At 54.3% G+C, this 21,996-nt stretch overlaps 8 protein-coding genes across 8 annotated transcripts; 3 read left to right on the top strand and 5 right to left on the bottom strand.

The window, feature by feature from the left end:
* Positions 1-664: 664 nt before the first annotated feature.
* Positions 665-2,456, top strand: P152DRAFT_452094 (uncharacterized protein; the record flags this gene model as incomplete). Its single annotated transcript, XM_033678273.1, has 2 exons — positions 665-1,999; positions 2,067-2,456. 2 exons carry the CDS (start codon positions 665-667, stop codon positions 2,454-2,456), a joined length of 1,725 nt encoding a protein of 574 aa, XP_033531049.1.
* A 438-nt stretch (positions 2,457-2,894) lies between these two features.
* Positions 2,895-3,833, bottom strand: P152DRAFT_461605 (putative ubiquitin conjugating enzyme). Its single transcript, XM_033680162.1, has 4 exons — positions 3,677-3,833; positions 3,487-3,532; positions 3,339-3,368; positions 2,895-3,248 (listed from the first exon to the last, which is right to left on the bottom strand). Exons 1-4 carry the CDS (start codon positions 3,718-3,720, stop codon positions 3,021-3,023), a joined length of 348 nt encoding a protein of 115 aa, XP_033531048.1. The 5' UTR covers positions 3,721-3,833; the 3' UTR covers positions 2,895-3,020.
* A 1,023-nt stretch (positions 3,834-4,856) lies between these two features.
* P152DRAFT_452093 (uncharacterized protein) lies at positions 4,857-7,077 on the bottom strand (the record flags this gene model as incomplete). Its single annotated transcript, XM_033678272.1, has 4 exons — positions 4,857-5,829; positions 5,878-6,412; positions 6,460-6,876; positions 6,963-7,077. 4 exons carry the CDS (start codon positions 7,075-7,077, stop codon positions 4,857-4,859), a joined length of 2,040 nt encoding a protein of 679 aa, XP_033531047.1.
* Positions 7,078-7,558: 481 nt separating this feature from the next.
* On the bottom strand, positions 7,559-10,464 carry P152DRAFT_461602 (nucleotide-diphospho-sugar transferase). The gene is made up of 5 exons (XM_033680161.1): positions 10,251-10,464; positions 10,133-10,189; positions 9,950-10,074; positions 8,722-9,899; positions 7,559-8,671 (listed from the first exon to the last, which is right to left on the bottom strand). The coding sequence occupies exons 1-5, from the start codon at positions 10,332-10,334 to the stop codon at positions 7,968-7,970; spliced, it is 2,148 nt and encodes a 715-aa protein (XP_033531046.1). The 5' UTR covers positions 10,335-10,464; the 3' UTR covers positions 7,559-7,967.
* Positions 10,465-11,253: 789 nt separating this feature from the next.
* Positions 11,254-11,580, top strand: P152DRAFT_476543 (uncharacterized protein; the record flags this gene model as incomplete). The annotated part of the gene is made up of 1 exon (XM_033681516.1): positions 11,254-11,580. The coding sequence occupies one exon, from the start codon at positions 11,254-11,256 to the stop codon at positions 11,578-11,580; it is 327 nt and encodes a 108-aa protein (XP_033531045.1).
* Positions 11,581-13,395: 1,815 nt separating this feature from the next.
* Positions 13,396-15,587, bottom strand: P152DRAFT_403335 (response regulator; the record flags this gene model as incomplete). Its single annotated transcript, XM_033676699.1, has 5 exons — positions 13,396-13,985; positions 14,034-14,223; positions 14,275-15,198; positions 15,250-15,393; positions 15,459-15,587. 5 exons carry the CDS (start codon positions 15,585-15,587, stop codon positions 13,396-13,398), a joined length of 1,977 nt encoding a protein of 658 aa, XP_033531044.1.
* A 2,464-nt stretch (positions 15,588-18,051) lies between these two features.
* On the top strand, positions 18,052-19,693 carry P152DRAFT_461599 (thioredoxin peroxidase/alkyl hydroperoxide reductase). The gene is made up of 5 exons (XM_033680160.1): positions 18,052-18,684; positions 18,815-18,914; positions 18,970-19,015; positions 19,064-19,229; positions 19,279-19,693. Exons 1-5 carry the CDS (start codon positions 18,474-18,476, stop codon positions 19,314-19,316), a joined length of 561 nt encoding a protein of 186 aa, XP_033531043.1. The 5' UTR covers positions 18,052-18,473; the 3' UTR covers positions 19,317-19,693.
* Positions 19,464-21,934, bottom strand: P152DRAFT_163726 (uncharacterized protein). The gene is made up of 3 exons (XM_033674035.1): positions 21,024-21,934; positions 20,640-20,969; positions 19,464-20,564 (listed from the first exon to the last, which is right to left on the bottom strand). Exons 1-3 carry the CDS (start codon positions 21,706-21,708, stop codon positions 19,681-19,683), a joined length of 1,899 nt encoding a protein of 632 aa, XP_033531042.1. The 5' UTR covers positions 21,709-21,934; the 3' UTR covers positions 19,464-19,680.
* Positions 21,935-21,996: the final 62 nt, after the last annotated feature.

Here is a 21,996-nt window from a genome sequence, read left to right as displayed (position 1 = left end):
GCGGACGGACTCCTAGTCTGGAACCTGCTCAAAGACGACGAACCAAAACAAGATACCAAGAGGGACAAGGAGAGAGGAATTGAACCGGGGATGCTAGCAACAAAGGCATTAGAAGTCGGAAGCAATAGGCTGATGGACCGGAGATAGGTAGAAAAGTTGCGTATGGATGGGAGCGAGTTGGTGGTTGATAGCCCCACGTCGTCGTCAACGTCACTGCAATAGAACGCCTGGGCAAGGCTGCCGAGACCAGCCCAGCCACAGCTAGCACCTGGAGGCCTGAGGCCGCGAGGCATGAATTGTCCATCTTCGTTGGGCCCCTCAAGGAATTCCTTGATCAGAGATTCGGCAATTCCTGCCCCCTCTGGAATCTGGACGCAGTAGATTTAGGTGCGCACGCGACAGGATGTGGCAGTGTTCACTGATTTGCACTGATGTGCACTAATCCGATAATTATATATGCCTTATCGCCTTATCGCCTTATATCCTTCGTAACAGGGTATTATTCTCAAACCCTGTCCCGACAACAATAGCAATGACCTCTCTCGGGTCCGTATAGAAAATCGGTGTCTTGCCGTGACATATTCAAAGTCAGTAACCTCCATCCTTCCTCGCCCCATCGACTCCGTCCCTCCCTAAAGCTCATAGCCAATTGGTAGGTTAGGGAATGCGAACCACCGCCTCCCATGCCCGCGTCTGGGCGAACGCCGCTTTCGATGCCTCCGTAACGACACGCTCCGTACACCTAGATTGCGCATCCGCCGGGTGCCCATATCGAAGCGGGCTCGACGTGTCTAGAAAAAGACCACGCCATGGGCCCCTCGTGCAGAGGAGCTCGTTCCATGCCACCGCGCGGAGACCAATGGAGACGCCCGCCAGCACTGCAGAAGACTCGATTGCGACGGGCCTTCCAGATCGAACTCCCACACTACCTTCGTTCGACGGCTTCTCTATCACGAAGATAACCCCAGGACGAGGTGCCGATGCCGTAGACTGGCTCCTCCAAGATCTCCTCCCCCCTACCCCCAACCGCACCTCCACCACCCCCTCTCCCTTCTCCCCCTCCAAACCCCAACCCCACCACCCCCCTTCCATCCCCCCCATCGTCGGCCGCCACCTCCTCTCCCTCGCCACCACCGTCCCCCACGCCAAATCCCCCATCGAATACGAAGGTGCCTACATCCCCCCCCTCACCGCCCAAACCAGCTGGGGCCCCTGGCCGTGGTTCTCCCCCGCGTCCACCACCTCCTCCTCCCCACCGCTCCCGCCCGCCGACCGCCTCGACGCCGAAATCCGCGCCTTTGCCGCCTACATCCAACCCACCCCAGCCGAGCGCACGGCACGCACGCACGTGATCCGCGCGATGAGCCGGGTTCTCCACTCGCTGTTCCCCGCGCGGCCGGTCGACACGTTCGGGTCAGAGGCGACGGGGTTGAGCGCGGCGGTGTCGGACATCGACATGAACCTCGGGCTGAAAGACGCGGAGCGTAGGGCGCTGGAGAACGGGACGATGACGGCCACGGCGGGGAAGGAGAAGTTAAGGAGTTGTCTGGGGCGGTTGAAGGATGTGTTGGAACGGTCGGGGGAGTGGGAGGGAGTGGAGATTCATTGGGCGCGGTATCCATTGGTGGATGCGTTGCATCGGCCGTCGGGGCTAAAGGTGCAGGTGACGGGGTCGCTGGTGCCGGGCGCGCGGAAACGGCAGATGGACGCGGTGAGGCAGTTGCTGGGGGGGTGTCCGGCGCTGCGGGAGGTGTTTTTGGTGCTGCGGACGACGCTGGAGGTGAGGGGGTTGATGACGGTGCATGAGGGTGGGATGGGGTCGTATTCGCTGTTCATGATGGCCGCGGCGTGTAGTCAAATGATGCCGGATATGAACCCCGCGCAGTTGCTGATGAAGGTGCTGCGGTACTGGCATCAGAACAATACGTACAAATATGGGGCGTCGGTACTGCCGCCGGGGGTGATTGAAAAGGGGGATCCGAAGAGCAAGGCAGCGAAGGTATGATGCACCGGTCCAAATCGTGAGATCAATAACCTAGAATGAATCATGGCTGACGATCGAGCAGACGATGGGGAAGATCGAAAAACGGTCGCTCGTCGACCCTCAGTACCCGTACTTACTCTACCTCCAAGATCCCGCGGACCCGTCCAACGATCTCGGCTTCAAGGCCATCGCGATCAAACACATCCGAACCACTTTCGGCTACCTGTTGAAGCGACTCGAGCACAGTCTCACGGAGCATGAGCAAGGCCGCGGGGACCGTCCGATGCTGGTGACGATGGTCGGGGCCTGCGAACCCATCTACAAGAAGGAGCGCGTGTTGCTCGAGCGGTTCGGAGCGTCGTCCGGCGGGTTGGAGGCGTCGTCACCGAAATCAAATCTCTCACCGATCAGACGGTTTCGTCCCACCGCAATGGGCGGACTGGCGGCAGATTTCACAGCACTGCGGTTTTGAACACGCATATCGACCGACAAATTGATTGGTTTCTGGTGGCGGACGTTCTAAATGCCCGTGGACTCCCCAATACACGACATGAGCAAATTAGGATAGATAAACTCAGCGAAGTCCGAGACCGGAACGTGTGTAGAAAACATAGACCCAATATGCATAAACGTCAGAAAAGCAATCCCCCCACAACGGCCGTTCGACGAGCTCCTTGCAGTGTTACGGATAAGGAAAAGTCGGCTCAGCAGGTTATGATAACTATTGTGATTCCATTTGTATGTCCACTCGTGCACTTCCTCTACCTGATCGACGTGTCCGGGTTGCAAGAACGGTTAGGGCACAGGCCCTCGCCTCGATCGGATGCGTCTCTCACGCCGTCGCAGACTCGCGAACCACCTCGCTACACCGTCGGTATGCCGCTCTAAATGGCATACTTCCGGGTCCACTCCCTTGCTGTGGCCTCATACCGTGCTCGATCGGTCTTGTAGAGATGAGCAATCTCGGGAACAAGCGGATCGTCGGGGTTCGGGTCCGTCAGCATCGAGCATATCGAGAGGAGGACTATGGGTGGCGTTAGATTGACGTCGATAGAAATGAGGTCCGACGAGGGGAAATACCTTTTGAAATGGTTAGAGCCGGGCTCCACTGATCCCGCAGGATGTCCAAGCAGATGCTGCCGTTGGAGTTGATGTTGGGGTGGTAGATGCGAGTGGTGAAGTTGACCTTCGGCGGCTTGAACGGGTAGTCGGTGGGGAAGTGGATGGCAAGGAAGAATACACCGCCGGAGTATGGTGAGTCGCTCTGCATCGTTTGTCAGCTCCCGTTCGAAATCCTTTTCGACTTCCTCCCCATGAGGAGGGGGGTCGCGGGTGATAAACGCAGTGAACTTACCGGTCCCATGATCGTGGCTTGCCAGTGAAACTACACGAAAAACCCCGCGTCAGTAAAAACTCATCCCAAACCCATCGTCAACTCCAGCGTGCGGCGCCAGCGCCAAACGCCGGCCCTCCGCACGCTGGCAAGGCAAGATCCCACGTACCAAATCATCGCCGATCGGCCCAGCTGAGCAGGATGATGGCGGGTCTCTGCAAACGGCGTCAGTATATGATCGAAGGAAGATTTCGTCGACGCCCACACGTCGCCGGGAGAGCGTCGACGGCGGCGCGGCGAAGGGGCGGATGAGCGCTCGTGGCGATCTGAGGCTGAAGGGCGGAGATTTGCGCACTTACCGGCCAAGATCGGTCAGTTCTTTGTTGATTCGCTTGAGAGCCATGATGGGTGGCGAGGGTGAGAAGGATGGTCAGAAGGAGGATGATGCAACTGAAGAGAGGCAGAGAGAGTGGGTGAGTGAGTGAGAGAGAGGTTGGTGATATGGAGTGGGTGGTGTCGATGGTGAGAGAGATCTGGTGGAAGTGGAAGTCTGAGTTGCAACTAGTGTGTCAGAGCGTCTGTGTGGTGGGAGGGTTTTGGTGGGAGGGTTGTACAAGTGGAGCGCTGAGTCGGCCGCTGCGAAAGAGAGAAAGAACCACTGATTTTAAACAGAATGAGGAAGGTGGGGGGCACGTGCTTTCCCTTCACTCTGAACAACGAACTCCCTCCATTTCATCAGATGTCACACCCATACTGTACAATAATCCCCACATGGGCCTCGCAGAGAGGCCTGACGGGCGTATGAATCTCTCTCTCTCACTGTACAATAATACATATAAAGGCCTTGAATTATTCACCGTCACTCCAACACTCACTTCCGTCACTTATGCTTACGTGGCAATGGTGTTTTCTTCCGCAATATCTACCCTAACAACACTAGCAATCAAGATCATCGTTGGTAAATACAATCTTAGATTTCTAATCCATGATCATTCGACAACCCGCATGTTCCATCCGATTACCCTATCAGTGGCGCAGCCCCTTCTCGCCTTCAGGGCTTCAGCCTTCAGCCCATAGTACTGTAAGGTGAGAGCCTGAAATCCGAAAAAGACTGTGTCACAAACGATCCTATGATATTATAGCCTTAAACACCGCCAGCTGACCGAGGAAAATAAAATCTGGAATATCTGCCTAATCAACCCTTCTATTGCGAATCCTGCCCGTCGTGATGTTGGCACTTGGCAGCGATGAGTGAAGTGACTAAGTGCGGTCCCTGGAAACTGTAAATGCCCTCCTTCCCTATGTTTGCAGTTGGCACCATGCATATTCATGTTCCTCCCCGGAAAACACCAGGCCTACCGCTGTGATCATATAATACGCCTATCAATGCACCAGATGAAATCAACGCTGTCGAAGAGGCACAAGGGTTGGTCGAGAACCAATCATGAAATGGTCCGAGCCGTGCCTCAGATCCTTCACGGAATCCCCCCCAGATTCCCGGCTTCCTGCCCGAATTCCCACGATCCATATAGATCCCAGTTATGCCGATAAATCCGTATTAAACTCCCAAGCGCCTGCCCGCGAGTTAGCCTCACTGGTCCCAAAGTCCGAGCGGTGACTCTCACCTTGTTTCAATCGCTCGGCGGTCACTTCCAGTAGGATGATCCGGCGCTTGTTACAGTACGACGTCTTGTCCATCATATCCCCCTTGAGATCTTTGAGCTGGTCCGCCGGCTTCTCGAACATCTCGCTCAGGTTCTCGACCGCCATCTCCAGGTCTTTCTGGTTGTCTTCGAAGATCTCCGTCTGGTTGTTGCGCGCTAGGTAATATGCGAACGCATAGGTCCACTTGAGTGTCTGCCGGCACTGCTGGAGGGCCTGCGACGCTCCTTCGAGGAACTGCACTTCAATCCAGGACATGCCCGACGACGACTGCAGTTGCGTCATCTTCTTCTCTGTCTTGAGGTAGATGTCTTTGTCGAGGCGCGCTGACTGCTCGTGGTTGGCGTAGCGGTTGTAGTAATGCAAGTACCGTTCCAGAGACTGCCGAGACTTGGCCTGGGCATCGCGTGCTTCCGAGCCGCTTTTCTCCTCGTATCGATTGCAGTTGTACCAGCTGTTGCCATGCTCCTGCCAGTGACCCATACACATCCAGCAGAACTCGTGACGACACTTACGACACGTCATGTGATTGCACCCTCCGTTCTTCTCGATCGTCGACTGGCACTTGGGGCATTCTTTGGTGTGAGCCGAGATCCAGTTAGCGGTTTCGGAGTCATCCTCGCATTTCTTCAACCATTTCCGCACCAGCCGGCATGGCGCCGGTTGGTGGTCGTTCAGCGTGCAACCAAAACACCAGTCATGGCTGCACTTGCAACGGACGGTGGGAACGACGGTGGCCAGCTCTCTCGGCTTCACCCCGCAGTCTATCGCATACTCGCAGTTCGGAGCCGGGCACCACTTGAGATTCTCCTTGTCATCCACGTATGTTCGGATTAGGAGCGTTTGATACCTGTCGTCATTAGTCATGGGTTTGCCTCTAGAATAAATGGTGCCATACCTATCTTTCAGGTCCGTCGACACGAGGAGATCGACCGACTTTGAATCAACTATCCGGTTACAACCATCTCCGGGACACTTGATATGCGCGGCTTCCCCCTCATCCTTGACCTTTTGTGCTAGATACTGCTTGTAGCAGTTGGCACAGAACCGATGGCCACATTTCATCGCAAACGTATCCATGCCCTCCTCATCCTCGCAGCAGATCTCGCACACAAACCCTTTAATCTGCTGAAAACGCGGCGGTCCGGCCGAATCCTCGCCGAGGCCCGACTCCTCCAGCACCTGCTCCTGGTTGTCCATGTACGATTCGATCAGCCGCTCCTTGCTCCAGCGCGCATGGCGCAGGAGGATCGCCGTCGCTTCTGGTGGCTGCTCGAGGATGCGGGAGACGTCGTTGATCTGGTCGTTCTGGTACGCGCGTATCTCGGCGGGGCTGTAGACCCGGTAGTCCACTTCATAAGCCTTCCGTCCCGGTTTGATGATCTTATCCTGTGAATCGAAGCCTGCGTCCGCGTCCACCTCCATGTCGGATACTAGGAATGTTAGCAACGCCCATCCGAAGTGCCCAGGCATCTCATACCAAGTTCGTCGCTCATATCGCTATCGAAAGCGTCCTCCTCAAAGCCCTCCATACTGGAATGGCCGCTGAACTCGTCATCCGAGTCCATGGCAGTCGAACCCAGCGTCGTAGGAGTCGCAGGCAACGCGGCCTTCTTCAAGCGCTGAGCACCGCTCACGTCGACTTTCTTGCGCGGGGGAGGGTTCACGCCGGTGCTGGCGGAATGGTCGGACGAGGGCTTCCGCTTCCTGGAACTGCGTCGCGGAAGCGTGGTGGAGACCGGAGGCAGGCCGAGATCCCGTCGAAGAATGACGAGAACTGGCAAGCGTTCGCGCTGCTGGTTGCAGGTGGTGGTTGCTGGGTGGGCGAGGCACCGGTTCTGCCTCGACGGTTGACAATAAAGGCAAGGCGTCAGGCCGGTTTCCGTGGGCTGGCGAGCTGGATGTCGGAAGACAAAAGTATTCGTATTTCGTTATCGGATGACTGGTAAGCAAGACAGGCAGGTTTGCCACCGGATAGCTAACTGTATGGTGGTGGGGTGGGTAAGTTAACAGTAGCAACGAGGGGAACCGATGGGGAACATGGGAGAGGCAAAGACGTAAGGATCCGGATGGAGAGTTGTGTGTAGCCAGAGAACATGAAAGGAACTCAGAGGATGAGGTGCTTTGCTTGTGAGTGCGTAAGGTAGGGTATTGATTTCTATTTCCGGTTGCCGGTCATGACATGGATGCAAATGAATGGCGAATCTAGGTAATTATGTACCTACGTCCTATGGGGAATGGAGATAGGTGCTATGAGTTGTAACCAGTAACGTGCTTGGTATCAGATAACACCAGTAAAGTGCCAAAGGTATCAAATGGTCGCTCTCCCCAAACACAGCGTCTGCCTAGACCAGCCACGATGGATCAAGTCTCCAATCTTCAAGCTGCCATCCATTAGGAGCAGGCCTCTAGTTATTACTTCTATCTTCTAACTACCATTATAGATTGCATACAACCCTAAGGTAGGAACAGATGCGTTTATGCCCACAAAGGACTATCATTGCGCTAGGAATGCCGAACAATAGTAACCTGTGTCACGGAGAATCAATAATAATGATATTATTAACATAAATACCGTCTGGTAACGATGGCGTACTAGCACGAGATTCCTCGCGGGCCATGCCCCTGCTGATGTCATTCCGGGCTAGGACAACGATACTACTTACTACCAATTCCGTACACGCAAGGAACTCACTTGTGACTTGATCTGTCGTCAAGCGACCATGGGACGCGCATGGATCTATCCTTATATTGTACAGAATTTGCCGATTGCGGAACTGAAGGGGCGCTGAATCTCCATTTATGAGGGATGAATGATTAGATGCGAGGAGCCGAAGTATGTGTCGACATTCCGGAACCGATCCCCTTTCCAGTTTGGTCGAATCCCTATCATGAAATAGGAACATCGTGACGGCATTGCAGAAAGTTCCCTCTCGAGACGTCGTATAGCCAAGCAGCCCAGATATCACGCTGCCAGTCGTGCGCTCATCACTCGTCTTCCTCGCTCTCTTCATCCTCATCCTCATCCGACTCGTCGTCCGACTGCAGTAGGTAATCCACGAACGGCTCCGTCTTCATCCTCACTTGCACCATCGCCGCATCCTTTGAACTGCGCGGGTCGTTCCACCACTGCTCGAACCCCTCCTCCTCAACCACCTCCATCGCATGCAACTGCCGCGCCACGAACGGCAAGATCGTGTCCCCCTTGCTCCGATGCACCATGTCCGCCTGGATGAGCAGCATGAAGTCCACCTGATCGTTCTTCTCCTCCAGGTTCTGATCGAACATCGTCCGCTTCAACAGATCCCCGAAATTGCCTAATGCCGTTTCCACGGATTGCTGCACCGTCGCGCCGTCCTCCATCACCTGCGATACCCGCTTCATGAACGCGGCCACCACGGATTTCCGCACTTGGCTTTCGCTGGCATTCGTTGCCATCCGCAGCCCGTTCAGCTCGAGGGCGATGTTCTCGGGCTGGTCGCCTTTCTGTAATGAGTCGAGCAGGCTGGCTGTGGCGTCATGGTGGAAATCCGCGGCCGACTGCGGTGCCATGCTGCTGTCGTCCGATACTAACGACACCATGCTTCCTCCGGCGTCCCGGTCGTGATGTCGGGGTTCCTCATCGGATAGATCTCCCTCGGAATCGAGCGTCGATATGGAATCCGTCGACAGGTTCATGTGAGCCAGTTTCCCTGTCAAGTCTAGTCAGCGAAGAAAATGCGAGGCCGGCGAAATGGAATACCTAAACCTGATGTGTCAGCTTCCACCTCCTCCTCGTCGGCATCCGGATCGATAAACTGGAAGCCTTCGCCAGTGTCTCCCACTGCCGCAGGGTCTGTTTCTCCCTTGATCGGATTCCCATCATCCTCCGACCTGTATCTCGTAAGCCTGGCTGTGCCTGGCACAGTGAACCCATCCGCAATGCGAACACCATAAGATATCAATGCGCCGGGTTCGACTTTGCAGTTTTTGCCCACGACGGCTTCATTGGCGATGATCGCCTGTCGAACATCTGCTCCGTCCGCGATAACTGTATCGTCCCAGATGTACGCGCCTTCTAACTGAACGTCTCGGCCAATTTGACACCGACGTCCAATAACACATTTGCTAATTCTGGTTCGATCCCCGACGCTGGTGCCTTGCCCGAGAACGGTTCCGCCGTTGATAATGCAGGATCTCGACAGAATGACGCCATCTTCCTTGTAAACGTTGCCTTTTTGGAGCTTGTAGGATTGCGTATGGAGGAGGTTGCTGTCCGGAGACAGAGGATACGCCCATCGCGAGATGACGTCCTTGCTAACGGCATCATACGAACGGATATTCTGAGCGCGGGCGGCGTAGTGGTCCTCGACTATATGCACGTGGATCGTCTTGCCATTGAGCTCGTAGTCTTTCAAAACGCCATACAGGAATCCGCTCCGTGGGACCTCCCAGTCGAAATTATCACTCCATTGCGCGATCACATCCGGGGTGCAGATGTCAATGCCGCAGTCGATCAAGTCTCCGCGAATGTCGAGCGAGGCAGTGGAGGTGAGGATCTCTTCGTCGATACTAGTGTACCGGCCTCCTGGTAGGGAGTGCATTTCTTCGTAATGCAGGCATCGGTTGCTCGAACTCTCGTTCCGGTCCATCACAAACACTGGCTTTCTCCGGATCGCTTTCGTCCGATGATGCCTTCCGGCTTCCCGGAGCACCATGGTCATGATGGCGGAAGGATCCTTTGCTCGTCGTGCGCGATGCTCGGCAAGAGCCGCTTCCAGAGGCACGTTGCTGACCAGATCGCCATATACGATGATGAAGTCGTTTACCAGAATATTTCGCTTATCCAAGTCGCGCATTGCGTCGCCGACCGATCTCGATGTCGACCGGATGATTTCGAGTTTCGAAAATGGGGAGGAGGTCGAGTTCCATTTTGAGGTGCTGCTCCGATCATCAGTTCCGGTTCAAGCGCCGTAATTCTCCGTCCATACTTTATATAGTCCTCCACCTGCTCCTTATGCGAACCGCAATAGACATATACCTCCTCCACACCTGCATTTGCTAAGAATTCCAAAGTGTAGTGTATGAGCGGCGTGTTCGCGAGGGTGATCAAGCACTAGCGATTCCGTCAGACATCACGAAAGTAATAGTCGCAAGCTCGGAAGGAGTCATACTCGTGGTCGCTCGACAGTAAACGGTTGAAATCGAGTCTCGAAGGCATCTGCGAGGACCTATGGCTGAATTTAGCATTCTGCTTGTTTCGACGGCCTCGGGCGTATATCCCGCACATACCACTGCCTGGAGCGGATCTTCTCGCTCTTCCTCCGCCGATTTCGACTTTTCGTTCCCTCCGCCTTTCTTCGCTTTCGGGCCCATTGTGATGGATCCGCCGGGTTTGACGGCTGCTTTATGATTCGGGTATAAAGATTATGTACTTATTATGGAGGTATTGAGGAAATAATGCTGGGATGTTTGGAGGTCGTGCTGTGGTCCTGTGGGGTGAAATTGGGTGGTGAATGTAATGACTGTTGGGCGGCATAGAAAATGTGACGATAGACACACCCTTGTCCACGAGGGGCTTTTGATTGGATTCTACAGGTGCTGCTCAATTTACAGACTATAATAAATCTGATATTCAGATTCCGGTTCAATTATCACGAAAATACTCTTCTTGAATATCTACGCCTTATCACCAGGGGAATCTCTAGGCTCCTATGGCCGATAAAGCTGATAATGGGCCATATTCGCGTTCCAAGTATCCTGGCCATGTAACCGTAGGAATCCCATCAAACAGGCTGTCTTCACTCCATCAGTTCTTGCACAATGCCTGGTCAACGACCTGGTGCAATCAGAGATATGGATGCGCACATCACAAATAAAATGTCTGGGTTGGTGTATTACCGCCTGTGTTGAATACTAATCAGTGCTTCTCTTTTGCGTTCTTATATCCTCTTAGTGTTACCTTCGGTGAACCAGCAAGTTGTTGTAATATCCACCATCATCCCTCTCCATAGCAGTCTTGTTATCGCATGAGTCCTGTGTTGCATCAGTCGTCCGATTTCCTATAAGTATTCATCTCTACTTATTCGCATCAAATTCCTGTGTATGGCCGGCACCGAACAAGTCTCTCCATATCGCGCGTTCTCACCATACGCTCTACTAACGGGATCTTCGAGAAAGCATGTGTTATCCCTGCCCAATCCAATCCCAAATGTCAAAGAATATGGTTCCTCAAAATTGATGCCGGGAGGAGGATAAGGAGGAAGCCCTACTTGCCGAACACGCCGCCACGTCCATGATATCTTCAAGAGCAGTGGTAGTGGTAGCGATGGGTCAAGCGGGCAGCGAGGAGGAGGACGAGGACTCCGACCATTTCGACGAAGTGTCCAACCGGGACTCCGATGAAAGGTACGTGGAAGACTCGGACCAGGACTCCGACAAAGGCTCCAACGACGACTCCGATGAGGAATCCGGCGGCGGCGATGTCTCCGACGACGACTCCGACGAGGGATCCGACGCCAGCTCCGACGCGGGCTCCGACTCCAACGAAGGGGACGACAAGACCGAGGAGACACCTCTCGAACCTGGCACTATAATCGAACGTATCACCGATATCGTTTAGCCGGACGTTGACGGGGGGCTTCGTTGGCGTGCGTTGGCGCTACTCGACTCAGAAGAAGATATGCAGGTCAAAGTGGACGCGGCCACACCCTAATGGGCCGATTTACATCACCTGCATAATCTACAGCATCGTCCCATCATCGGAGGTGAAAGCTGGTACATCGAAATGCGAAGGAAGTGGCATACCTTTCAGACCGGTAATGAAGTTCCCATATCTAAATGTTACGGTGCTTACAAGAATAGTGTTCCAGACTTAACTGTCGACTGGGTCGTCATTTGGCCGCAAAAGATACTGTTTCCTTAGTCCCAGTCCGATGTCCTCATTGTCGATGTTGTTCGACGAGCTTTCAAGCGCGTCCTCATGTAGTCGGCAGCGAACTCAAAGTGCGGCGGAATGATTAAAATGGCATCGGACTTTTTCTGGCTTCATATACGGTTTTGCGACAGTGATTGTACCTCAATATTCCTGGACAGGAATCCCATTCCTAATGGAAGCACCGAAAGACGGGAAATAGAAATGGTGTGGAAGTGGATCTCATTTTGGCATCTTCCTTTGCAATCCACTGCCCTTGGAATCGCTTTCGGAAGGAGAGGACTGGTCATGAATTGGTCACAACATGTGGCAGATAAGGAAAGGAATCCATACGGCATAATTGATTAATTGTTCTCATGGATGCTAGCCGGGCAGAAGCTTTAATCGGATTTTCAAAAGACCCAAACTGTGGTGCCCATGAATACCATACAGCCAGTGATGCAAATAATTTTCTCCAGCTATCGCATAACCTATCGCATGCAGGTAATTTCACGTTTCCTTATGATCTCAAACGCCTAAATAATATCTTATCAGCCACTCCGTACGCATCATGGTATTCCCACCCCAATTTCTCCCGCCCAGCGTTCAGCCCGCCCGTCGCGCTCGAGCCCCCCATGTCTGCATATCCGCACCTCCATCGTCCCATCCCGCCCGTTCTAGACCCCCATAGACCCACGCACAAGCCCGTCTTCATCATCCGATTTTCCCTCAATCCATCCAGTTCGTTCGACGGCACGGTGCTAAGCTTTGAGCGTAAGACGGGATCCTTCCCTTGCCCGATCCAGGTCGCCCTGGAATCGTTCCAAGGACCCGTCCCTGAATCGCGGTCGACCCGGCGCGGTGGGAAGGTCGGGTGGTGCGCGGCGGGCCGTGACGCCCTGACATCGCCCGGCGTGGGGGAAATTCGTCATGACGTCGATGAACAATGGACATGTGGAAGAATTGAAATTTTGATGGATACGCGGCTTCATTGCAGTCTAATAATCGGAAGGAAGCAAGCCTAGCTGGAATTGCCGCCTGTGTTGTCCGCTTGCGAGTTGACTATGGCTGCACATCATGAGCGAAGCAGCGAACACAGCGACCCAAGTATCTACAATGAAGATCGAATTGAAAAATTCCAAAGCCGCCTCCCGATTGAGATTTCGGCTCTTCCCACGCGATTCTGCGATCCGTAGATGTCGTCAGATAGAAGAAAATGCACCCACCCGCCTTCCCGTGACGAGGCATCCGTGGGCTGCTGCCATGCGTCCAGCAATGTGCCTCCCAGTCATCGTGCCTCCAAGATATTAGTTAGACCCATCCACCTTGAACGCCCGATCCACCGGCATCAGTCTAGCCATGATGTTCCGAATCATAGCGGATGCGCAGCGTGTTCTCCGCCCTCGATCCCCGTGGGACAGGCCCGTCCCTTGATTCCATGCAAAAATCACACAATTAACGGTATACTTTTTCGGCCCCTATCACTGTAAGGGTTTTTCGATGGACCTCGTCCTCTCCCGTCGCCTACCGCCGTTGTTGCATCCCCATCTGCCCAGAATAAATCTGCCGCTTCCCACTCCCCGCCATCTCCTCCCCGCCCGAGATTTCCGAAATCTGCCGCCGATGTTGGCCCTGTGGTGGTTGTTGCTGTATCCCGGGTTGTTGCGGCCCCGGCCGGCCGGATGCACCTCCACCTCCATGCATGCCCATCTGCGGGTACCCCATAGGCGGATTTCCTGCCATCTGCGCCGCGTACGGGTTCTGCTGCGGGACGTGGTGCATGTAATCGTCGGTCACGGACGAGGTGACGGGGGAGACGCCCGGGATTTGGTTCGGGGAGTTCCAGTTGCTGGTGGTCGCGGGGGATTTGTTGGATGCGCCGGCGGATGGGGACTCCTCTTCCTTGAGGGAGTGGGTGAGGGAGTGAGTATGCGCGTGCGGAGGGCGGGGAGTGGAACCCGCGACGGAATGGGAGGGTCCAGCCGGGGTGAGGTTGGGTTGGAGCTGCGGGTCGATGCCTTGTCCGGGTTGCTTGATGAGGTGGTGGAGGTGCTTTTGCAACATTTGGAAGAGGCCTTCCTTGGTGAATGGTTTGGGGAGGACGTCGTTCATTCCTGGAATTCATTAGATTGGGCAAGATGAGGGGATAGGGAAGTATTTACCATGCTGGAAATACATGGAGATGTCGTCGCTTCGGATATTAGAGGTCATGGCGATGATGGGAGTGTTATCAAATTGGCGGACCAAATGGCAAGCGGAGACTCCGTCTAGGTTTGGCATGATGATGTCCATCAGCACAAGATCGTACTTGGAGCCCCCATGCATCTTGTTGACAGCTTCCAGGCCGTCAAACTGCGCTCCATTAGCATCATATTACTGAGTATTCGCATCATGGAGACTTACCGCGCTATCAATCGCACAATTGAACGCATACAAAAACTTCCCTCCAATCCTTCGACAGGTCGGATCGTCCTCCACCAGCAAGATTTGCGGTTGCCGTATCCACCCCGGATCGATCTGCGCGCTCTTCTTCAGTGCTTCGGGCCCTTGATACCGTGGGTCGGTCGGTTCCGGTGGCTTCGTCGGTAGCGGATACGGGATGTTGTTAATATGCTCGCTATACATGGGATCGATCCCGTTCGTCTGCCCGACGGGATAGACGAGCGTATCAATCTCGCCGGCGCGCACGGAACTGGAGGAGCCTGCCGATCGCGGAGCGCCCCTGCTACCGGGTCGCGGTTGTTGGCTATTCCGAAGGCCGTAGTCCGGAGGGGGGGTCGTAAGCGTGCCGTTCATGCGCATCGAGATCTCGTTCATGTGCTCGAGGTTTCGAGGATTCAGGAGCATATCGGCGTTGGTCTCTTGGAGGAGTTTGGAAGCTTGTTGTAATGGGGACGCGGGTACATCCTCCTCGATTTGTGGCTGTTGCGACGACTGGCCAGCGACGGCTCCGCCGCTTGGGGTGGTCGCCTGGTTGAATGGATTGATCATGCGACTATCTCGGCGTCGTTGTGCGTCGACCGAGTGGAGGAAGTTCATGACATTTTGCATGACATGCTCGTGGTTGACCACCGTCTTCTGCACGCCCATCAGCTCCTGCAGGAGCATCGAATGATGGATGTTGAGCTCGTTATAGCGTTCCTGTAACTGCTGGAGCTGCTGCTGCGTTGCGACGAGTTGCGTGTTGATCAGGTCGATCTGTTGTGTCGGGACAATCACATCGTCGGGGCCTTGGTTCGGTTTGCGTGCCGCGGGGGCTTTGCGCCGAATGTTGTCGAGGGCGTCTTTATTGTTCATCTTGAAATCAGGATGTTTGAATTCCCAAGCCTATTCATGTCAGCGAAATGCGATCGCGAGCAATGACGGCAACCAACATACCCCAGGGCCATACTGCGATTGTCCCGATTCTTCATTGTTGTGTCGTACTTTATGGAAGTCGTATTTGTTCAATTGTCGGACGAAACTCGCAAAGTTGCTGTGCTTAAAGTGCTTCGGGAGGATGTGCTTGGTGAATTTCTCGTTCTGCGACGCGGTCAATGGGTCACTCTATTGACGTCGCTATTGTTGTCATCGGACAATGGACGCACCTCTAACACCACGAAACTGTCGCCTTCGTTGCCCCATCGCACAATGTTTTCATCCGTCGGGTTCTCCAGCATTCTGCATTCGGTCAGCCTGATCAACGCGAGCCTCCGTAGACGATATCGTTTCCACATACTTGTATAATTTGCGAACCTACGTCGGACAGCTGTTAGCGTGGCAATTCTATATCACAGGTTTCCATCGAGTCCTTACAAAGTCGCTTGAGCTGTTCGCGGTGCCACCGCCCTGATTCGATTCCATAATGTTGTCCCCTTCACACCGCGATGTCGAGTCGGGGACTCGTTTCTGGACCAGAAGGCCACCGAAACTCAAGTTCGTCCGGCGTCGAGTCCGTGTCGGGTCGTGGCAATCGGGTGTGATGGCAAACGGATTCAAAGAATGGACGGTCGAGTCGCGATGGTAGTCAATTCGCGGGTTGTAGGCTGGAGATGGGGTATGGAGCGCATAAAACCGGCCCGACTACTTTTGCAAACCAGGCGACCCTGCAAAGTGCAATGGGATACGACCTACAGGACGGGATAGCCGGATTGGAATTAACGCCACCAAATTGTGACGCGCTCGGGATCCAGATGACCGGATTGAAGGCCCAATTTCCTCTCGATTTTGCAGATGATTCGAGATGGGAGGATGCCGGCGAGTTGCGAAGTTCGGATAGAGAGCCAGAGATGCGGTTCGCCAGTCGAGAGACTGAGGACAGAAGGAGGTGGAGGATTAGAGGAGACTTTCGTAGTGCTTGTTCGGATTCCAATTGGTACAGGAAGTGGTGGTGACAAGGAGTGTGGTGACTGGTGAGTGGTGGAGACTGGAGTAGTGGAGGTCGATCCTAATGAAGTCTTGCAGCAGAACTGCAGAGGAGCACTGCAGTCTGCACCACTGCACACCCCAAGCCTGCAAGCCTGGCGTGGACGCCTGCCGGGAGGGTATAAACTGTGCAAAGCTGAATGTGGATGCTGTTCGAGCGGCGGGAGCAGGCGGGAGCACCGCCTGTTTTTGGGAGTTGGGGGATCCTTGGGGGTTCTACCTTTGGGCTTTCCTGGGTAGCATTGGCTGGTTCTAGGCACTGGACCGCCGGTGCGCCGCTAACCAAGTGCCTATTCCCTAGGGGCTACAGGAAACAGGACACACTTGGATACACTAATAATATTGGGTTTACTAGTACTCTATGGGGCGGGATACGAGCGACGGGGCTACGACAGCAGCGGGGACGAGGGACCGTATCCGCACCGGCTGTAGGGCCTGGGTACGAACGATAAAGACAACAAGGGCCGGCGATGCGATCAGGCTCCCCGTCCGGTCAGGATCTGGTACCGACGTCACTCGGACCCGGAAAGTTTTAATGGATCAAGACAGCGGCAGAGCGGTTAACACCTACATAGCAACTACAGACATGCGCTAATACCCGTAGTTCTGTAATCTGTAACTAGGTATTAATAGTCAAATGGCAAATATTATTGTGTACCCTGCGAATTGCGGATTATGGATATCTGATACTCCACAGTACGGTACGGACACCAGAAAGAGGGGGAGGCTGGGAGGGTGACGCACGCGATGAGAGGAGAGTTGAGACCCATGAGAACGGAATATAAATTAATAGATCGGTAGAGTCCGTAAATGCGACAGTTGCAAGGAAAAGGACCTCAAAGAAATTTTCATTGGGAGGCTTTTTCTTTTAATGTGAGGAGCTGCAGGATGATGGACGATCGTCGCCATTCTTAGGAGAATCCTACGACCATCAGACTCTCACAGACATGGAGTCCCCTCCTCAATCCTCATGGCTCATCTCCACTCTGGTGCTTCAGCCTCTAAAGGACAAGGTTCGGAATCGTGACATAAACTTTGTGTTTTGACAAACTAGCCATTTCATCGGCAATCTTGGTTCTCGAGACGGTTTTGCGTTCACTCTGCTGCCTTGGTGGCGCGGCTCCTGGGCGATCAATGAAAGATACGAGAACTGAGAACACGACATGTCTGTAACCATCGTCTTCTATGCTCCCTCGAATCGAACCGTTCATTTCAACAGCCATGAGCCAGGGAGAAAGGCTGCTGGGGATTTCACATCTAGTCTTCGATGTCTAATCTTGGACCTGAGGCTTCACGCTAGCCCAACTTCGCGTCTGGGAGAAAGATAGTGTAGCTTCTTTCTGATTGCCTGCTTGCTCCCCTCAGGCCTGATCTCGTCTTCAGGAGTGGTCCCCCCAATTGGATATCTGGCGCAGCTACTGTAGAATGGGTCTAACCCAAAACAGCTAACAGCGACGTGCCATCATCTCAATCCATATCAGCTTTCCTTCATCGCTTGACTGTGAGTTATGATAAGATCGGGTTCCTGAGTACTGAGTAGTGAGTACGCCCGACTGGGATTCGAGATCGATCATCGGATTTACCCCGACAGGCCGGCACCGAAATATTCGAAGCTGGAGGAGGTTTATGATCGATGGTATATTCCTAGTTCATATTGTATTCTCGTCTCCGGTCCACTAGAGGTCCGTGCTCCCGGTGCACCTGGAGATATCCCATGCTCTTGTTCCGGTTCTGGTGAAAGAAAACAGGCGGAGACTAAGAAGAGGATGGTTTAACTTGAAAATCAACTGATGATATATAGCAATTTTTCTCCAGCAGATGGTACTTGCCTTCCTAGCTCTTTGTCTATTGCAGCCCTCCGGATTAAAATACTCTCACGATTTTCCTTATGACTATTGACTAGCAACACACTATTCCACTACCTGGGAGGATAGAACTTGACCGAATTAATAAAAAAGAATAGCTCACGGATGCTAAATCTCAAGCCGTTTAATTTACCAAGATCGTTGCAGGGATGGTAGTTGGTTGTCGTGGAGAACTTGACATCACACCCCAACACGAAGTTGCAAGCTTCGTCCAGTCCTGAATGATTTGAATTCTACACTCTAACTAAACATCAATTGAACATATCCAGCGACGGTACAAACACACGTCGAAATCACTTGAACCTACTCTTCAAACCCTAAATCTGACATACAATGTCTTCCATCCGCCCCCTCCTCCGCGCCGCCAGCACCATTCCACGCACCACCCCTATCCGCACATTCCACGCCTCTGCCCGCTCCCTGGTTCAAGTCGGAGATGCGATTCCGTCCGTCGAGCTATTCGAAAACTCTCCGGGCAATAAGGTGAATATCGCCAACGAGTTGAAAGGGCGGTCGATTATCGTCGGCGTGCCGGCGGCTTTCTGTAAGTCTATCGAACTGCAATGCCTGGGAATACGTGACACCCCCCATTGAGACCCATAAATAGAGATCGGGATATAGGATTGTCCGTTTATTCGTGAGAAAGTCAAATACTAATATGAAACTACATGAAGCGCCGGCATGCTCCGAATCACATATTCCAGGATATATCTCGTCCAAAGACCTAAAGGGAGTGGACTCCGTCTTCGTGGTGTCCGTCAATGATCCCTTTGTGTAAGAGCCCTCTTATCACAAGCTTCTTGACCTCCCATATTAACCATTTCCTCAGCATGAAAGCCTGGGCTGCATCTCTTGACCCCAGCCAGAAGAGCGGAGTAAGGCATCCGGCAACAATAGAGCGTGACCTGTGCTGAACTATATAGATCCGTTTCTTGGCTGATCCCCACTTGGATTTCACCAAGGCGTTGGATTTGGCTTTCGACGGCACCTCCATTTTCGGGGGACATCGAAGCAAGCGGTATGCGCTTGTCGTGGAGGATGGGAAAGTCAAGGAGGCACATGTCGAGCCTGACAATACAGGGTTGAATGGTACGCGTTTTCAACATCAATAGGGGCGTGGATGCTAATACCAGAACAGTTTCTGCGGCTGCAAAGGTGTTGAAGGCCAAATGGTGAGGGGAAGCGGAACAGGGTTGACGATGGGATAGAGCTAGGGCAGTCTTTCGGTTGGTAGAAAAGGAAATCTGGACAGGAGTGTTGAGCGGACTTTAATTACTCTATGGGGCAACAAAAGGGCTATCTACATCGAATCAGGGCCACGACGTCCCATCAATCGCCCTTCGAGCCTGTCGAATCCCGTAATGTGACAAGCCATCGCCGAAATCATCCTGCGGCGAGCCATCCCTGGTATCATATACCGAAAACTCCAAACATTCACGCCATGAAAATCCACCCAACCACGGCACGCCCATAGGAGCGCTCACGCACAGCGAGAGATCTCCACTAACGCCCCGTGCCCGGGCATATCGTCATCCCTCATTCACTGCTCACTCGGCCCCTGCCCCTGCCCCCGCTGAAACCACCCCATATTCATCCAGCTCCCCCGATTCGCCGCCTTCCGCGCCGCCTCCTCTGCCTCCGCGTTCTCCCGCACTAGCCGCAACGGCTTGATCCCCTTCCCCGTCATCGTGCGCTCGGGCGGCCCCACGCTCCGTGGCGGGCTCGGCGGCTCGGCGCTCGGCCCGCTCTCGCTGGACGACGGGCGCGTGTCCACCTCGCCGGTGCTGCGGTCCGTGGACGAGGCACGCTGCGCGCCCGATGGGAGGCGCGCGGCAGCGGCAGCGTTGTAGTTCTGGTTGACGGGCGGGGCGAAGAAGGAGTTGCGGGGGGAGGCGAGCGCGGCGGGGCTGCCCGGGGTAGCATCGGGGGAAGAGGCGCGGAACATGTTGTGGACGACGGATGCCGCGGAGGGGTTGCTGAAATCGACAGTGTTGCGGCGCGAGGATAGGGATGCTTGGTCAGCGGAACTGACGCGGTTGGTCTTGGTGCGGCCGAGTGGGATGCTGGGTGCGGTGGTCGGGTCGGAGTTGATGCTGTTTTCGGCCGGAGGCATGTAGGAGACGGGACGGGGACGGGGGCGGGCGGCGGTGGCGCCCATTGCGACCGACTTGGCTCGCTGGAGGAGGGAAGGACCGCCAGCATCTTTGGCTGGGGGTGGAGGGGGAAGGTCTTTATCGATGTTGGGAGAGGAGAATTCTGGGGGATCGGCGGCATTGCTGAGGATGGCCTCATAGCCTTGGTGCTGAAGGACACGGTCGATGATCTTGTTGATGTACAGCGTAAGCGCTTTGTTTTGCTCCTTGAGCGCCTGGATCTCGGATTCCAAGCGTCGCTTGTCGGACTCGACGTCCTCATCTTCGTCGGCTGTCTCGAGTTCGTCAGCGAGGGAGGCTCCCCCGTGCGAGGGCTTGGTGGGCGTGCCGTCGACGGCTGACGAACCGCGCATGAAGTCCCCCTTTGCAAAGTCGCCGTTGAGGGTCTTTTCGCTGAGGAGGAGCTGGAAGCTTTCGTTATCCTCCATCAATCGAGCGTTGGTCATACGGGCTTCAAGCAGAGACTTTTCCAAGTCCTGCAGTCTGCCGCCACCCATGTTCTCCATCTCGACAAGTTTGATCTGTACTTCGGCCAATTCTAGACGAAGGGACTCAATTACCTTGTCTTTTTGGAGTAGAATCTTGGAGTTGTTGCGAGAATTGCTCCGTTGAAGCGAGGCCGAAGGAGCGAACTGATTGCTATCTGCGCCTCCCGATGCGGAACTCTGGAAGCTTGCTAGAGGAAGAAAAGTGAGCGTGAGGCGATTTGAAAGATAGGGCAATGGCATACCTGTTCGAGAGATTCTCCCGCCCTCGTCGGTGGGTGGCTTGAGATCTCGTTGACTAAGAGCGTCTTTGAGTCTCTGGATAGTCTCGTGCATCTCATCTTCCTTTGATTGTGCCTCTTCCTTCTCTTTCATCATCGAAGCACGTTCCGCTTCATATATACTGTCCAGCTCCCTCCGTTGTCTGACCAACTCTTTCCGGTCATTCTCGAGTCCTTCGTTGCGCTCTTCCTCTTCATGCGCTCGCTCCTCCAGCTTGCTTTGGTCGCGGATCGATTCGTCCAGTCGGGCTTGAAGGACCTCCACCTGCTTCTGCAGCTCTTCCGTGACGGACTCACCGTGCTGGAGCCGTTCCTTCAGATCTTCAATCAACGCCAGTTTCGAATCCTCCTCCGCATTGTCTGCCGGTGCGCCATCACCCTTGCTTGAACCGGCGCCGCTTCCCGGCTTCTTCACTGAGGCGCGCGCCGACAAAGGCGAGCCGTTGGCTCCTTTCGTGGACTTGGTTCGAGAAACTCCGCTCGCGCTCGGGGCCATTTGCGAGGAGCCGGACTTGCTGGAGGTCGTCTTGTTCGAGGAGGAGGTCTTGGGCGTTCCCGGCGATTGCGTTGCGGATGAAGATGTGGCCTTCTGCGATGGGTTGGTCGAGCGATTGGTGCCTCCAGGAGGTTTTTTGGGAGACGACGACATCTTAATAGGGAGGAATCAAGGATGGTGATTGCTGATAACCTGGAGCAGGGACGCGACTAAGCTGAAATCGTATGGCGTCGGCGTCGCTAATGATTGTCGATAGTCGATACGAAGGGCTGGCGCGAGTCCGCGACGTTGAACGCTCAATGCGCAGCGCTTCCGTGAGAAGACGCGAGTGGCGAAGAATAGCCGAACTCGATTCCCTGCACCTGGCCGTTGTGGCTGTTCCTGTCAGGTCGGGATGGCGTGAGCTGGAAATTTCACGACAAGATTCCTGTTAACATGCGC

This window comes from Eremomyces bilateralis, assembly GCF_010015585.1.
Source record: "Eremomyces bilateralis CBS 781.70 unplaced genomic scaffold P152scaffold_25, whole genome shotgun sequence".
Classification (NCBI taxonomy): Eukaryota; Fungi; Ascomycota; class Dothideomycetes; order Eremomycetales; family Eremomycetaceae; genus Eremomyces; species Eremomyces bilateralis.
The sequence above is the reverse complement of the archived record's forward strand: the minus strand, read 5'-3'. Positions and strand labels throughout refer to the sequence as shown.